The following is a 17,985-nucleotide window of genomic DNA, read 5'->3' as shown; positions in this document are numbered from 1 at the left end:
TGCGGTGCGGAGACATGGATCAGAAGCCCACGAAAGTGTTCCGTGGTTCTTCTGTGGGCTTCCGATCCGTGTCTCAGCACTGTAAAAACATAGGTAAAGCCCCATCCTCGATTGTATCTGGCAGATGCAGACCCATTCAAGTCAAGTGGCCCACATCCGTGATACGGCCACTGAGCAAGTACACTCGTGGGCATGAGTCCCTGATGCGCCACTCTACGGATGTCTGGCAGTGATTGCACAGTCACTGCTGAAGTAGCAGGAGCAGAGCCTCTGTGCTTGTGCCGCTGCTAGGCGTGTCAGCGCAGGCGCAAGATTGACAGGGCTGGCACTGGCAATCAAGTGGCACCAGGAGTGAGTTTAGCTTTGGCTTCACAGGTGTAGAAATCTGATGAGATAAATGGATTTGCTCATCTTTACTTTTGGGAATCTGTGCCCCCCGTCCCCCTTCTTTTTTTTTTTTGTAAATGCAGTGCACTCTTCTTCTGCTTTTCCTGTGGACAGAATCTCTATAGGATTTCTAACGAGAAAGAAAAAAACATGTACAAAATATAACAAAAAAATGCCTGTAAAAAGTCTCAAAAATGCTCATTGCCTGCAGTTAAACTGTGACTTCTATAATATACATGTCAAGTAAGACAAAGGGCCCCGATGGTTTGATCAGGTCGCATTGTTTGCATGGTCAACTTTTTGTAAGAGGGAAAGAAAAAAAAAAAAAAAGCCCCTTTCTCCTATTACCTGGAAGTGTAACTATAAACAAGCCCTGGTGTTCTGCATGAGTCGCCTTCATGCAACTTGCTCCCTTTAAATACCACAGTAACCTGCTAGTTTGCACAAGGCTATAGTAAAGTATGTCCACTAATAAAATAAAACATGTCCTTCAGAACTTGTCTACCTCAGCAAATCACACTGTTTTTTTGTTTGCTCCACTAGGTCCGGATTGTTCTGTGTGCCACCAGCTTCCGCTCCAAAAAATGACGACCCACCGTGCAATAGTTCGTGTAACAGTATTCTCGGAGATGCCAATTTTTTGCACCCTTTACCTGAAACGCCTAAGCAAGACACTGGTCTCCCTGTAACAAGTAACACTGATCAAGTTCCTCCACTCCTTCCACCTCCTGGGACTGCGCCATCTTATCCTCCTTACTTTGAAGGTGCTCCTTTTCCCCCTCCGCTATGGTTGAGAAACTCGTACAATCAGTGGGTAGCTCAGCCTCCACCTCGCAACATCAAAAGAACAAAAAGACGGATGTCGAGGAACAGGGACCCCGGGCGGCTCATAATGAGTACGATAAGGCTACGGCCTAGGCAGGTCCTTTGTGAGAAATGCAAAAACACAATAAATTCAGAGGAGGCTACTAAAGATAAACAGAACCTAAGAAGCAGTAGGAGGCTTCAAGGCGAGGATAAGGAACCTCATAAGGTGGAGTCGGATCCTGAAGAGAAGAAAATGGGGAAGGAGAGGAGGGAGGAGAACAGTGCATCTAGAGACTTGGTCCATAAGAGCCCCACTAAAGACTTGGTGCCCAGAAGTCCAGTCATTAAGATCTCTTATAGTACACCACAAGGTAAAGGGGAAGTGGTGAAGATTCCTTCACGTGTACATGGTTCTGTTGAACCGTTTTGTCCAAATAAAACTCAAGAAAATGGAAGTGGGGACCATGACATGTCGAAGGATGTAGACAGCTGTCAAACTCCTAAACGTCTGATGGACAGATCAACGAACAGTCAGATGGCTTCCATTCCAAAGTTAAAGTTAATTAAGCCATTGCATTCCAACATAGATGTTCCACCGCCCAAAATTAGACTAAAGCCCCAAAGGATTAGTGACGGACAAAGCGTTTCAATCTATAAATCCGAGCTAATCGATGAGATAAATGTTCTTCAGAACAGCAGGCAATCTGGAACGGATTCTTCTGCTTTTTATATGGATGATGCAGCAGAAAGAAGCTATCATGATGTCTCCTTGGGAAGCTCGGGAGAAGATGATGACTTTAAAGGATTTCCACACAACCAGGAAGAACATAACTTAAATCTGCTTGGCAACTACCGCAAAAGAAAAGCTGATTCTTCGAGTGCATCCTTGTGTAGTAACGACAGTTTGGAGGAGTCGAAATCTTCTTCTTGCCTGGAGTTAAACAGGATGGATTTTTGTGATATGCCAGGCGACGATATTTCGGTGTCCTCTTCCAAAGATGAGCAAAAGACTGTGCCACCGCTAACGGTTAGACTGCATTCTAAGAGTGTGTCCAATTGTATCACTGTCGAAGGAAAGACTGTTTCAGTAGGCGATATCGTGTGGGGGAAAGTTCACGGCTTTCCATGGTGGCCTGCACGTATTCTAAGTATTAATGTGAACCAAAAGGAAAACGGTGATCCTTCTTGGCAAGAGGCTACGGTCTCATGGTTTGGTTCTCCTACGACCTCTAGTTTGTCGGTTTCAAAACTCTCTTCTTTCGCGGAATTTTTCAAACTGAGGTTCAACCGGAAGAAGAAAGGAGTCTACCGTAAAGCTATTACAGAAGCGGCCAAGGCTACCAGTCACCTGACGCCAGAAATTAGGGAACTCTTAATGCAGTGTGAAACGTAACTTCCATGGCAAGTAAGTGAGCCCGATAGTAATGTGTTTCTCGCTAGGTAAAGGCCCTTCAGTTCTGTCGTTCCTGCAGGGGACGCTTACTTATTTTTCTAATGCGTCGTCTCTATTTTTGGTGATTCAGGAAATTGAAGATTTCCTTACTTCTGAATATATCTAGAGCGTTGCAACATGCTTTTCAGTTTTCACCACAATTTTTCAAAGCGCTCCGTGAAAAGGTTTGAATAGTTTTGTGAATACGTAGGCAGAATTTTCAGGGGCATGACAGAATGTGAAGCATTTAGCATTAACGTGGGTCGTATAGAAGAAGCCGTGTATAGTGAAGGGCTCCGCATGCGAGCGATGGGAAAATAAAAAAATGAAAGGGGTTCTGCACTTTCATTTAACTGATGATCTATCCTCTGGATAGATCATCAGCTTCCGACACCCGCCGATCAGCTGTTTGAGAAGGCAGCGGCGCTCCAGTAGCGCCGCGGCCTTCTCACTGTTTACCGCCGGCCCACTGATGTCACGACTAGTATCAACTAGTGTGGGCGGGGATAAGCTCTGTTCACTTGAATGGAGCTTATCCCTGCCCACGCTAGTTGATACAAGTCGTGATGTCAGTAGGCCGGCTGTAAACAGTGAGAAGGCCGGAGCGCTGCTGCCTTCTCAAACAGCTGATCGGCGGGGGTCCCGGGTGTCGGACCCCCGCCGATCAGAAGCTGATGATCTATCCAGAGGATAGATCATCAGTTAAATGAAAGTGCAGAACCCCTTTAAGGATCAGTCTTAGTAAACCAGGCATTTAGGCCTTGATTAAAATAATACCCGTCTTATGAAAATCTGTTGTGGTGTTTTTTTTTTTTTCTTTATGCAAATTTGTACTTCAGTGCCCTGGGGGGTGGGGCTTAGCCCCTTGGCGCACCACCTTTCCAGTGCTGGCCATATCTCTGTTGAATTTAAGGGTTTCGGTCACCAGAATTAACCCTATTAAGCTAGCTGACATTAGCAATGTGCTTATGTCAGCTAAACCTAACTAGTCTGTTCCTACTTTTATCTATGCCCCAGAAATCTAACTGCTAAAATATGCTTATTAGCCTCTAGGAGCGGGGGGGGGGGGGTGATGTTCCTGCTCCTAGAGGCTCCGTTCTCCCACCTTTGTCGCCTCCCTCCAAGTCCTGATTGACAGGGCCGGGCAGCGCTCGTATCTGTCCGCCAGCCCTGAGCTCTGGTGAAATCTTGCGCAGGCGCGGCGAGGAAGCTGGCAGCCTGCGAGCGTCTTTCCCTCACTGCGCCGAATCCGAATGTGACATTTTTATACCAATAACCTGGATAGGTAATCCATATCTGATCGGTGGGGGTCAGACACCCGGGACCCCCGCTGATCAGCTGTTTGAGAAGGTAGTGGCGCTCACAGCAGCGCCAGCTTACCAAGCACAGCACAGTCTTTTATTCTTTATGCAAATTAGCCCTACAGTGTACCAAGGGGCGTGGCCAGCATTGGAAAGCTGAGGTGCACAGAGGGTTAAGCCCATTTATGTGAGGAATAAAAAGTCTTTCTCGGGGGACGCCTCATTTTCACAAGACGGTTTTAATTTTAATCAGCAAGATCCACCCTACCAGGCAGTGTAGCTTGTATAATAGGACTGATTCTGCTGACGGGTGCTCTGTAATAAATCTGCCCCTGTGCGTCCTAGAAGTGAATTCCTATCTCTGTCTTGTTGACCAAGTAGAAGCGCTGAGCTTGTATTGGCTGCTTCTTGCTGTGCAGTTTGTGAGCCGTCATGATGGGCCTCCTGAACCTGCGAGAAGAACAGATCGTGCAGTGTTCCATTGTATATCGTATTACGGAGCTATTCTCTACACCCGAAGCTAATCCGCAGCGATACGTAGACACTATGTGCCGCCATACAGTCTGTGGGTACACTGGGGCCTAAGGCTGGCATCACACTCCTGTTTGGTTTTCTGATTTGTTTTTGTTTTGTTTGTGTTTAAAAAAATTAAAATTATCCGTCACCTTTTTAACTCTCAATAATCTGTGTATGTATATGTATGTGTGTGTGTGTGTATATATATATTACACGCACACAATATTTAGAGAGAAAAAAAAATATTTTAAGATTTCATGTGTGTGGTTTTTTGTTAGTTTTTTTGTCAGCGCCTTCAAGCCATCCTCTGCTTCCCCACTTACTGGTGACTGGGAGGGTCCCACTTAATGAAGGCTATATATGTGTTAATTAGACAGCTTGGCGTCCTAATTAACCTGTCTGTCATGCCACCGTGATCCATGTCAGATTGTGAATTTCTGGAAATTTCCAAGAAGTAATTATAGGCCATTGTTCAGGTTTTCATTAAGGTGGTGACTTGCTCCTTTCACCCGTCATTGCTGGTGAAGGCTCCGTGTGACACGTCTCCTGCTGTTACACAGATCAGGACATCTCTTTTCCCCAATCTTTCCTTTCCAAATCCTTTTTGTTCTCTAGATGGTCCTGACCTACAACAGTCTATATATCTGACCCTCATGCACACCATCCGGATCTCATAACTGTGCAGTACCTAGGTTCTGCTTTCATCTTGAAGCCCCATTTTATTATAATTGATGGTTGTCTGAAGCAGCTTGACCAGTTTGGGGTGACCTCCGGTAAAATCCATATTCTGAAGTGGTCCTGGGAGGTTTTGTCTGTTTCACCAGGGACTCCCTTCACTAGGGTGTACTTGGGAACCCTGCGCTTGGGGTACTTTAACACTAGCGTTTTTCTTTTCCGGCACTGAGTTCCGTCTTAGGGGCTCTATACCGGAAAAGAACTGACCCGGCATATCCCCATGCATTCTGAATAGAGAGTAATCCGTTTAGGATGTATCAGAATGTCTTCAGTTCAGTCATTTTGACTGATTAGGCAAAAGAGAAAACCGCAGCATGCTACGGTTTTATTTCTGGCGGAAAAAAAAGAATTTTTCCCCATAGGAATGTATTAGTGCCGGATACGGCATTCAAAATACTGAATGCGCAGACCAGTAAAAATGTGAAAAAAGATACAAGACGGATCGTCTGTCCGCATGACAAGCGGTGAGATGGATCTGCATCCGGATGCGTCTCACAAATGCTTTCAGTCACATCCAGATCGGCGGATCCAGCCGGCGGTTCCGACGACAGAACTGCTTGCCGGCTCACGCTGCCGCAAGTGTGAAAGTAGCCTTAGCTACCAGAGAACTGAGGATATCAAACAATCGGGACGAAAGGGAGCAGGTTATGGTTAGAAATCATGTGTTTCCAAGTGATCGGAATCATAATTGCCCGGGGTAAAATGCGCTTAACAACCAGATTATTGCTGATTGTAGATTAACGTTGTTCTCATTATTTCTGGAAAATGCCAATGTACATGCGATAAATGTAATAGTCTTCAGGGCTAGAACACTTGTGTGTCTTGGAGTTAAAGGGGATTTCGAATTTTTTTTTTTTCTAAGCGTGCCATAGGGTAGCTCTATAAAACAAAGGGGAAAAAATCACCCTCTTTTTGTAAGGCCACATGCACACCGTGCATAAAAAGCGCCAGCTAGGTAGATGAGATTTTCAAAATCTGCTGTACATGGTGCAGACATTTTCCACGTGGGAATCGAAATTTGAAATCGTCAGAATATAAATTTTCGTGGGGATTTTCAGTGCAGATTGTACCCCTTGCTAAGGACCTTGCCATGTGCATACACCCCAAATGTCCAGCTGCTCAGTCCCCCGCCGTTCCGATCGGTGGCCTCGGGGGTAACGTGTGCCGTTCCTGGACTTGTTGTTGAATGCAGCAATTGGCTGCAGCAGCCATGTGAAAATGAACAGTCCCCTGCTTTCTAATTATTATAAAAAAAATGTTGGAGAACACCTTTAAGGCTGAGTTCACACACGGGCGAGATTTCCGCGCGGGTGCAATGCGGGAGGTGAACGCATTGCACCCGCACTGAACCCGCACTGAATCTGGACCCATTCAAGCCAAGAAAGAGCCACCTAATGAACAAAATCACCAGAAATAAAAAAAACAAAAAAAATACACTCGTGTCCTGTGTGTCATATTTCCCATAGACCTTTGGCTAACACCTGGAGCTGGCGGTTTTACAGAAAAAAAGCCAGGAAAAAATGTAAAAGAAAAAAAACGTATGCATCTAACAATGGTGACTTTTATATCCAGCACTGCGGCCCCTGCCTAGTCTGCTCCTCTAATAATATGAAGTTGGGTTTTTCATTTATTTATTTTTTTCTGACAGATTTGAGAAGAGAAATGTTTTTATATATATTTTTTTTGCAGTATGGCATTCGGTATCACAGCGGTATTCTCCCATAATGGCTTCCTCTTGGAGGCATCCTACAACAGCATTCTGTGTACCGCCATATGGGGCAACGTTATCGTGTGGCCTAAGGGTTTATGCACATGGCAGTATTATGGGTTTTGTACAGAGCAGTATGGGGGCTCCCGTAGAGGTCTGTGATTCCTCGTCAGTACCTCTGAATGCCTCTAATTTTGTGTATTCTGTGTTGGATTCCATTCAAATCCAGTGAATCCTCAGGATAGGATCGGGGGGGTCCGACACCCAGGACCCTCACCGATCAGCTGTTTGAGAAGGCAGCGGTGCTCCTGTGAGTGCTGTGGCCTTCTCTCAGCTCGCCAAGCACAGCGCCATTCATTGTATAGTGGCTGTGCTTGGTATTGCGCTCAGCCCCATTCACTTCCGTGGGACTGAGCTGCTTCTAGGCCACGTGGACGATTACCGTGACATCACATGGCCAAGGGAAAACTGAGAGAAGGCCGTGACGCTACTGTGAGCTCTGGTGCCTTCTCAAATGGCTGATCAGCGGGGGTCCCAGGTGTTGGACCCCACCGATCAGATACTGATAACCTATCATGAACTGCAGCAAACAATGGGAGGCAGAGACCACGCGGCAGTAGTCAGATTCTGCTGTGTGAACGGGCCCTGAGGTTGGACTTTAATATTTTTGCCTGCATTGTCTTGTTTTTTTTAATGTTTTTTTGCTGAGGTGTCTGAATGGGAGCCTGCAATTACTGTGAGGACACCAGGTAGTGTTTACATAGCGGCGTGCTGTGCAGCCGCTCCCGTGTTGCCAAGGTACTCCTATGAAAAGCCTCCCGCTGTTTGTGTACATAGAAACACGTCGACCACGCTGCAGAGACGCTAAGTGTCCTTGTGACCATTCCGAGAGAGAGACGATTTTCTCTTGGAAATGTTCGTTCTTGGAAATCTCTCGGGTATACACACACGTCACAGTTGGGCTACATGCACACGACCGTATGTGTTTTGCAGTCCGCAAATTGCAGATCCACAAAGAAAAAAACTGACATCCATATGCCATTATTTTTATTGAACTTTTTTTGGAGATCCTAAAACAGACAAAAATAGGACATGTTCAATTTTTTTTTTTTTTGCGGGGCTACGGAGCGGACATACTGATGCGGACACTTAAAATGAATGGGTCCGCATCCTATCCGCAAAAAAAAACAAAAAACAGAACAGACACGGAAACAAACAACGTTCGTGTGCATGTAGCCTTACAGGTTATACTACCATTTGTTCTGCATATTTAAAGAGCACCTATCAGCAGGATGAGCCCTATTAAACCAGGCATTCTGCCGGGTAGGGTTGATCCTGCTGATAAAAATGATACTTGTCTTGTGGATATTGGTTGCTGCGTTCCCAAGAAAATGGGACTTTTATTCTTTCTGCATTTGAGAGGTACAGTGCATCAAAGGGTGTGGCCATCGCTGGAAATCTGTGGTGCACTAAGGAGCAAAGCCCCGCCCCTTGTGCACTGATGTCCTCCTCATTTTGTAACCGATTTTCACAAGACGGGTATTGTTTTCATCAGCAGGATCTACCCTACCAGGTGCTCTTTGCGTAATGGCCAGAGATGCTTTTTATATGGCAGATATTTACAAAATTCCGTCTGATCTATCAGTTTTTGCCTTCTGTACTTGATATAACCAACTACGTGTACAGGTTGTCTCCTTGCACAGCCATTGCAGCCCAAAGCAAAGGTTTTAGTTGGTCTCTGTTCACACACATGTATGCGGCGTACACGGTTCGGGTTATCTAAGAATTCCGTTATGGATTCCGCTACCTCAGACCATAACTTATAATCCGTGGTAGCGGAATCCATAACTGAATTCTTAGATAACCCGAACCTTGTACGCCGAACTTGAAAACACAAGTTTGCTCATCTCTAGGGATAACTATCAGATCGGTGGGGGTCCTACCGCTAGGACCTCTACCAGTCGCAAGAAAGGGGGCATTGTACCCTCTGGAGGCCCCCTGTTGGGCCCCTGAAATGACTGGAGAGGCCGGTCGCACATGTGCTCGGCCATTATATTCATTTCTATGGGAGATCGATGAGTACAGCGCTCGCTTATCTCCAGAACTCACATCGGTCATTTCGGAGGAGCAGCAAAGGGGCTACGGGGCCCTCGTACTCGTGATCGGTGGGTGTCCCAGCGGTAGGACCCCCACCGATCTGATGGTTCTTTCACATACAGGATAACCCCTTTAAAGTGATTGAGGAAAATTCATCGCCGCGTCTGCAGTCACTTGACCTAAGCCAAAATATCATGGCGGGTGTGTTACAAAGTTGATCTATGTGTTTGGGGAGGCCGTTCAAGGGATACTAGAGTCACGACTCTTTGACAACCCCTGACAACTCTTCTACAGGGGACGTGTGATCTTGTGTGGTGCTTCCCTCTCCAGAAACACTGGAAGGAGTATTGGGTTGAGGGTGACCTCTCTTTTTCTGCTGTAGAGGTGGCCGTCCTGTTTGGGAGTGGCATGGGTGGCATCAACTGGGAACCGGAAGATTTCTAATCGGGTCAGAAAAATCCACCCCATTTTACGGTTCCGTACCAGCGAGGTGGATGGGATTTTAAAGGGGTTCTTGGAATTCAGAATCAATATCCGTTCGGGGGTCTGCACTTGTTAGCCATCACATCTGTCAGTCATGTGACCTTTCTACAGCTCAGCCCTATTCAAGTGAACGGGGCTGGGCTGCAATACCAAGCACAGCCACTATACAATGTACGGCGCTGTTCTTGGTAAGCCGTGAGGAGGCCGCCACGCTCCCCCGGAGCACCTCGGGCCTCTTCAAACAGCTGATAGCCGGGGATTCCAGGAGTTGAATCTCCATTGGTCTGATATTGCTGACCCATCCTTCAGATAGATCCGCAGCATAGATTGAAGTGCGGCCCAAAGGATGAAATCTGCGTGTAAATCCGACGGGTTTTGCGGGTGACCTGCGTGCGTTCTCCCCTGATACTTTGTAATGGATTAGTGTTATGATGCGACTTCCATTGTACGCCATGCAGACTCCCATGCTCGGGGCTATGGCACGGAGTTGCACATTTTTGCTGTTTTGAAGCTTTTGACATGAGGCGTATGAGCCGAGGGCCCTGGAGCCTGTATGACGTCCTACATAGCTGCAGTCATCTGTATTTTTATAGCACCTTTTTTTTTTTTTTTCCCCGTTTAATGGGTTAAAAGGCTGAAGCATTTCTCAGTTAAGAAACTATTTTCGAAAGCCGTGTTCAAGTAGAAACCTCTTCTGCGTGGGAAGAATAATGCTGTGTTCACACTGGTGGTTTTTACCTTTCCATTGCTTTTTGACAGCAAGAATAGCATCTTCCGAAGTCGTCGTCGTCGTCAAAAATACAATGACACCCGGCCCGATTCTGATATTGTATAAATGTGGAGAAACCGCAGTGTGCCTCTGTATAAAATTTGAGGCTCACGAGGTACAGTATTGGACCCCTTCTAGGTTATGGGCATCTTGGTATGGATCCATACATCAAAGGGGCTTTCTGGGATTCCCACGATAGACCATCGGTATCTGATCTGTGGAGATCCAACTCCCATAGACCTCGGCCAGTCAGCTTTTTGAGAATGCACCGGCGCGCGTAGTAGCGCTGCAGCCTTTTCGCAACTTACCCTAAGCCATGTGACGTCACGTTCATTGGTGACATGGCCTAGGAGCTGCTCGGCCCCCTTAAAGTGAATGGGGGTCATATCAAGCATAGCCGCTATACAATGTACGGCGCTGTGCTTGGTGAGCTGCGAGAAGACCGCGGCGCTGACAGGAGCACCTTGTCAGACAGCGGATCGGCGGAGGTCCCGGGGGTCATGTATGTTTGCAGCCTTATTCTATTGCGTTAATCAATATGATTCCTTCAGGGGGCCAGTGGTTTGGGATGTTCCTCATAAGAAGGAAGGTTTTGTGCGCTTAATGCACATTACATGTCTAATTTATTTGTTGTATGCACTTATATAGCGCTACTATATTCTGAAGCACTTTACAGACATTAGTATTAAGCTGTTCCCAGTGGGGCTCACAATCTAAGCTCCCTATTGTCTTTGGAGTGCGGGAGGAAACCCTCAAACACAGGGAGAACGTACAAACTCCATGCAGATGTTGTCCTTGGTTGGATTCGAACCTAGGACCCCAGCGTTGCAAATCACTGTAAGGCTCCATTCGGACGTCCGTAGTATGTGTCCGCACCCATTCCGCAACTACCTGGAACGGGTGCGGACCCATTCATTCTCAATAGGGCAGGAATGGATGCGTACAGTGCGCTGTCTGCATCCGCGTTTCCGGTCCGCAGCTCTGGGGAAAAAAATTGAACCTGTCCTATTTTTGTCCACAATAGCGGGCAAGACTAGGCAGTTTTATGGGGGTGCCGGCCGGGTGTATTGCGGATCCACAATACACTATGGACGTGTAAATGGAGCCGAAGGCTCCATTCACACGACTTTGTGTTTTGCAGTCCACAAAACATACAAAAAATACAGATGACGTCCTTTTGGCATCCGCTTTGCATCCGTTTTTTTTCAGATCCATTGTAACAATGCCTATCCTTGCCTGCAAAACAGACAAGAATAGGACATGCTCTTATATTTATTGCGGGGATACGGAACGGATATATGGATGTCCGCTTTTTGTGCGGACCCATTGAAATGAATTGGTCCTCATCCAATCTGCAAAAAAATAAACGGAACAGACACGGAAGCACAATACATTCGTGTGACTGTAGCCTAATAATCTGATGGGAGACACAGTGATAATGCCAGTTTAACTTTAAACACAAAGTACACAAGGAACTGGGTTGAGCACCTTTTGGATACTTGCCTGCTTCCCGCTCCTTCTCTCTTCAGCTGCTCCACTGCGCTTCCAGGATGTAAACGTCCATTTTGACGCCACTGCAGCCAGTCACTGGCCACAGGGGTGACACGCTCCCCTGGCATCTAGACAAATGGTCAAATGACGCAAGGATCGCAGGTCACTGCTGCAGCCAGGAATTGGCTGCAGCGGCTTTAAAACAAAAATTTATATCATGGGAGCGCAGTGGAGCAGCCAGGGCAAGCGAGAAAAGGAGCGGGAGCGAGCGCCAGGAAGCGGGTAAGAAGCTTTCTCTGACACGTCTGACCAAGAGGGACAAGGATGAAATCAAGACAGCCCATAGACTTCTGCACAGTCCGTCTCATGCAGTGAGGAGAGAGAGAGTGTGTGATAGGGATCGGTGGGGGTCTCAGGACTCGGACACCCACCGATCACAACTTTTGCTAGGTCTTTATGACATATCAAGTTTTGTGAAAATTTAGTAACCTTTTAACTCTTTCAGAGAGGGAAGGTGGTGAGAGCATCACACATTACACTGACGATGCTCTTCTGTCGGCATCTTTATCTAGGCCTATGGAGAACAATAGAGCTGTCATCCCAATTCTACTAATCTGCTATTATGAGGATTACCCTTCAGAGAACACCCTCCCCTCACAGCAGCAGTGAACTGACAATGGATCACCTATCTCTGGCAATCCCATACAGTTAAATGGAGCAGCAGCATGCGTGCTCATGATTGCCATAGGACCCCCACCAATGAGTCGCCCTTCTGCAGAATCAACCCTATTAAACCAGGAATATAACCTGGTAGGGTTGATTCTGCTATTGAAATTGATACCTGTCTTGTGAAAATCAGTTGAGTTGTTCCAGAGAGAGTTTAATTTTTTATGCAATTGAGGGCCTCAGTGCACCCAAGGGTGGGGCTGGGTGGCGCTCCTCAGCTTTTCAGGGCTGGCCACTCCCCTCAGTTTACTGAAGCCCTCATTTGCATAAAACTTGTTGTTGTTGTTGTCTCCGATTCACCACAACCGATTTTCACAAGACAGGTTTCATCAGCAGGCTCAAACTACCAGGCAGTATTCCTGGTTTAATAGGGTTGATACTGCAGACAGGTGCTCTTTAAGGGATTAAATGGCTTGATTGATCTATCTCAATGTTTTTTGTGTACTCGCTGCCGCTGAGACAATTGATGTTATGCTTGTTTTACAGGATCGGTAGGGCAAGAATATCTGCCTCATTCCTTCGTAAACTGTGATCTTGGAGATGCATAACTTATGTAAAGATTTGTTTTGCTGACTGTGTATATGAAGCATTATGCCTCGGGAAAGTACATGTGATCGTGCGGCAGTATTTGGTTAGTATTTATTTAAATCACAGAATGAAGTGGCCTAAATGGGAGGAAAACCCCAAACTGTGGCGTGTTTATACCCGGGGAGCAATCCCTCCGCATGTGATCCGCTGCTAACGCCAAGTGTTGTCAGTAGCATATTATTACCTTTTGCAGTGATTTTAGTATTTATAAGCCAAAACCAGGAGGGGGTCTAATATAGGGAAGGAGATCAGATCTGTGTCTGATGGGGGCTGTGGGGTCCCATCTGAGGTTGATTGGGGCTAGGGGTCTGATCGGAGTCTGAACGTGCTGGGGGGTCTGATGGGTGTCTGATTGGAGGCTGGGGTGGGTGTATGATCTAAGGCTGATGGAGGTGGAGGGGTCTGACTGAGGCTGATGGAGCTTGGAGATCTGAATTTGGGGTCTGATCTGATGTCTGAAGAAGGAGGGTGGTCTGATAAGGATTGTTGATCTGATTTGGGCGTCTGCTCTGAGGTCTGATGGGGCAAAAAATAAATATGTATATATAATTTTTTATTTTAATTTTTTCCTCCTCCAAATCCTATGTGCATTTTATAGTCTGAAAAGTACAGTGCTAAATACTTTAGCTGCTTTTCATTCTTTGCAAAGTGAGGCTGCTGTTTTCTGGTATTTCTGTCGGAATGAAGGGCCTTGGGCCTTCTAGAAGTAATAACTCTGAGGAGCCACCCTCCGTCTATTCCAAACAAGTACTGTACAAGTGCCCAATTTACTGTAATTTAATTGGAAACTCACCACTAAATAACATTAAACCAATCAAAAATTGACCTGCTCCACCGCCACCCCGCCCCAGAGGAACCTTGGTGACCTAGCAGCTAAGATCTAACTGTGTAACGGCCATTTTACATGAAGTAGGGGTCAGAGCAGTTATTGGGAGATGAATGTTTATACAATCCTTCATTCCCAAAAATTGCCTTGTATTAATGTGCTGCTGTTCATGTGATGAACTTTTCGTTGCCCGTCAGTCAGCCCATATAAAAGGGCCTTTTAAAGGGGTTGGCCCATCTCGCCACCAATGTCCAATGGGAGCTGTACCCGTAGTGAAGGACAGTGCATTTACTTCAAATGGAGTTCTAAAAGGAGCAGAGCGAGCATCCTCAACTGTTTTCAAAACAACCGTGGAAGCAAATGAAGAGCACACTGCGCAAGCGCGCCCACCTCTCCATTCACCTCATGTGGGGAAAACCAGAAAAAGCCCAGCACGTGTGCTTGGCTCTTTTCGGAACTCCTATAGAAGTGTATGGAGGGTGACCATGCTTGTGCGGTGCACCCTTGTTCACTCGTTCTAGAGATAGGTGCAGGTCCCACCTCTGGGTGGTGGTATAGCCTAGGGATACGTCACTAAAGTGCGTGATGGGCCAATCCCTGTGATCACCCAGCTGAGCGGTTCAAGTGCATTGTACACAGCCAGTCTTCAGGATCCTCTCATGTCTCTGACTATAAATGGATGGATGTTGGTGGCTTCATCGGAGCACCCCTCCATAATACGGTTGGGCTGCCATACAGGTTCTGTCTGGTGCTGTACGTACAGAAATAATGACCCCAGAAAACAGCTGAATTGTTTTTCTTCTCTGGAATTGCCATTGAATTTCACCTAAAACGCCTCCATATGAGATCAGAGGCCCATGGAGGTGCAGTAGAGCACCACTATGGGAGTGGCACATTACAAAACGGAATGTTCAAGGGGTTGTCCCCTGAATCATCTCATCTTCTGGAAAGGTTAGAAGTGTCGGATCAGCGGGGGTCCGACCGCTGGGCCCCTGCTGAATACTGTCCCTTTTGAATAGACCATTAGACATGCATACATGTCCACCGCTCTGTTCATCTCTATGGGACTACCGGATATAGCAGAACACAAGCGCTCGGCTATCTCTGGCAGCTGTAGGATGCTGCGCGGAGCACCAGTGGACTTGGGTGACTGCCGCTCCATACAGACGGGGAGATTATTTTGATCTTCAGGGGCCCCTGCAGTCAGACCCCCGCCAACCAGACACTTATCCTCTATCCTGTGTGTAAGGGATAACTTGTCTTTATGGGACAATCCCTTTTAATACTGTTGTGTGTGTGTGTGTGTATAAGGCTTCATTCACACATCCGTGGAACACGGTCCGTGAGATACCGGACTGGCATCCTGCTTAGAGCAGGAGCGCACGGCGTCATTGGTTGCTATGACGCCGTTCTCTTTGTGCCACCGCCGCAGTACAGTAGTACACTCGCATAGATCATATGAGTGTATTACCGTACTGCGGCGGCACAAAGCGCATGGCGTCATAGCAACCAATGAGGCAGTGCGCTCCTGCACTTAGCAGGATGCCAGTCCGGTATCTCACGGACCGTGTTCCACGGCCGTGTGAATGAAGCCTAAGGCTTGGAGAAATCTGTCACACATAGCTACACGTCTCCAGTGCATAGTTTTATTTTATTATCTTCTCTATCATCTTTACTCTACAAACAGTAACTGCACATGACTTGGCATATGAAGAGCTGGTATCAGGATATCCTCTTGTACACGTTCATGTCACAGGATCCTTGACATGCCCTTTATCTTTGTTCTTAAAGGATTTGTGTTGCCAAACAACCAGTAATTCCTTACAGACTATCTATCCTTAAAGTGGTATTCCAACTAACGACACTTCTTCACCATGGGGCTGTGGAGTACAGCACTCGGCGCCATCTCCTGCAGTCCCGTAAGTGAAGAAGCCCGTGACATCAGTGACTTCTTAAAGGGGTTGATCAGTTTTCTATATTAATGACCTATCCTCAGGTCCAAGTCCCGGCACCCCTGCCAATCAGCTGCATTCTCTTCGCTGTTTACTCCACTGTCGGCATTGCAGCGTCGAGCTGTGTAATTGCCGCTCCTCTATCCTATGCACGTCAATGGGAAGGAGCAGCTATACTCAATCTACTCCTTCCCATTGATAGATGGGGGTCCCACACCCTGCGGATCAGTTGTTCTGCAGTTGAGTAGTGGATTTGCCTGCCTGAGTAGTAGTCAGAATATATCTGTAGCTCACACTCAGACGGCACAATGCTACTGCCTGAGCGTGAGCTACTGCGCCGGACGGAGGACAGGAAGTCAGAAAAGCGGACTGTCGGGCCTAAAACCAGACGTCTGGCCACCCTATTCCCGTAGGACTATATACAGAGCGGTCTCCTCAGTCAGGCATATACACCATCACAGAGGAAATTGCTTCACTCGTTAAGATACTGATTTGTGTAATTACAGCTAATAATAGTTGTTTTTGCCGTGTCTTGCGCCATTTGATTTCTTCTTACAACCTCTTCAGATTTTGAATTTTTACTCACAGTAAGGCCTCATGCACACGACCGTTGTTGTGTTCCGTTCCGCAAAATGGGGTTCCGTTCCGTGATCCGCTTCCGTTTTTGTTTCCGTGTGTCTTCCTTTATTTTTGGAGGATCACCAGACATGAAGGAATGTAAAAAAAAATAATAATCAGAAAAAAGACAGGTTTGCCATGCAAATGATGGGAAAAAAACCAGACGTGCGGATGACAATCTTGTGTGCCTCCGTGTTTTTTAGCGGTCCCATTGACTTGAATAGGTCTGCAAACCGTTTTCCGCGAAAATAATAGGACAGGTTATATTTTTTCGACGGACTGGAACCACGGATCACGGACGCGGATGACAAACGGTGCATTAGCCGATTTTTCAACGGACCCATTGAAAAACGGCATAACGGACACGGAATAAAACAACGGTCGTGTGCATGAGGCCTAAGACGTAGCCAGGTTATTGCTAAAAAGATTGTCACCAACCTGTTCCACACCAGTAGGTGATGCGCACATGGCCGCATTTGGAATCTGTCTCTCATTGATCCAGGATATCTTGTACCTCATGGGATGTCTCTGCCCACTGACACCCTACCATTGCATCCCTGTGGCACTGTACTTTGCATCAGACTTTAGGAACTGCATTGCTATCATCTAGTAAGCGCCAAGAAAAGGGTTAAATATTATTCCATCAAAAAGTATGTTAGTTTTTTTGTTTTTTTTTTATATTCATTTTTATAGGCCTCATGCACACGACCGTTGTGTGTTTTGCGGTCCGCAAATTGCGGATCTGCAAAACACAGATGGCGTCCGTGTGCGTTCCGCAATTTGCGGAACGGCCCGGACAGCCATTGATATAACTGCCTATTCTTGTCCCCAAATGGACAAGAATAGGACAGGTTATATTTTTTTTGCGGACCACGGAACGGAGCAACAGATGCAGACGGCACACGGATAGCACACGCATCTTTTGCGGCCCAATTGAAGTGAATGGGTCAGCGTCTAAGCCACAAATACTGTGGCTCGGATGCGGACCAAAACAACGGCCCTGTGAATGAGGCCTAAGCCTGTAGATGAAGATGTCCACGGAAGAACATTGCACTTATCAGTGTAATGCTCTGTCATCCCCCATCCCTCTCTGGCTGCCTTGAATGATCTAAGGCTACTTTCACACTAGCGTTCGATCGGATCCGTTCTGAACGGATCCGATCATATTAATGCAGACGGTGGCTCCGTTCAGAACGGATCCGTCTGCATTATATTTGCAAAAAAAAGCTAAGTGTGAAATTAGCCTGAGCGGATCCGTCCAGACTTTTACATTGAAAGTCAGTGGGGGACGGATCCGCTTGAAGATTGATCCATATTGTGGCATCTTCAAACGGATCCGTCCCCATTGACTTACATTGTAAGTCTGGACGGATCCGCACGCCTCCGCACAGCCAGGCGGACACCCGAACGCTGCAAGCAGCGTTCAGGTGTCCGCCTGCTGAGCGGAGCGGAGGCTGAACGCCGCCAGACTGATGCAGTCTGAGCGGATCCGCATCCATTCAGACTGCATCAGGGCTGGACGGAAGCGTTTGGGTCCGCTCGTGAGCCC

At 46.9% G+C, this 17,985-nt stretch overlaps 1 protein-coding gene across 1 annotated transcript in view; it reads left to right on the top strand.

Moving 5' to 3' along the window:
- PWWP2B (PWWP domain containing 2B) overlaps positions 1-17,985 on the top strand; it is a 32,328-nt gene that overhangs the window by 5,723 nt on the left and 8,620 nt on the right. The window contains exon 2 of the mRNA XM_044297292.1: positions 931-2,599. Coding sequence (XP_044153227.1) covers positions 931-2,587 — 1,657 coding nt within the window. The 3' untranslated portion in view covers positions 2,588-2,599. The remainder of the gene's footprint in view (positions 1-930; positions 2,600-17,985) is intronic.

This window comes from Bufo gargarizans, chromosome 6 (genome assembly GCF_014858855.1).
Source record: "Bufo gargarizans isolate SCDJY-AF-19 chromosome 6, ASM1485885v1, whole genome shotgun sequence".
Classification (NCBI taxonomy): domain Eukaryota; kingdom Metazoa; phylum Chordata; class Amphibia; order Anura; family Bufonidae; genus Bufo; species Bufo gargarizans.
The sequence above is the reverse complement of the archived record's forward strand: the minus strand, read 5'-3'. Positions and strand labels throughout refer to the sequence as shown.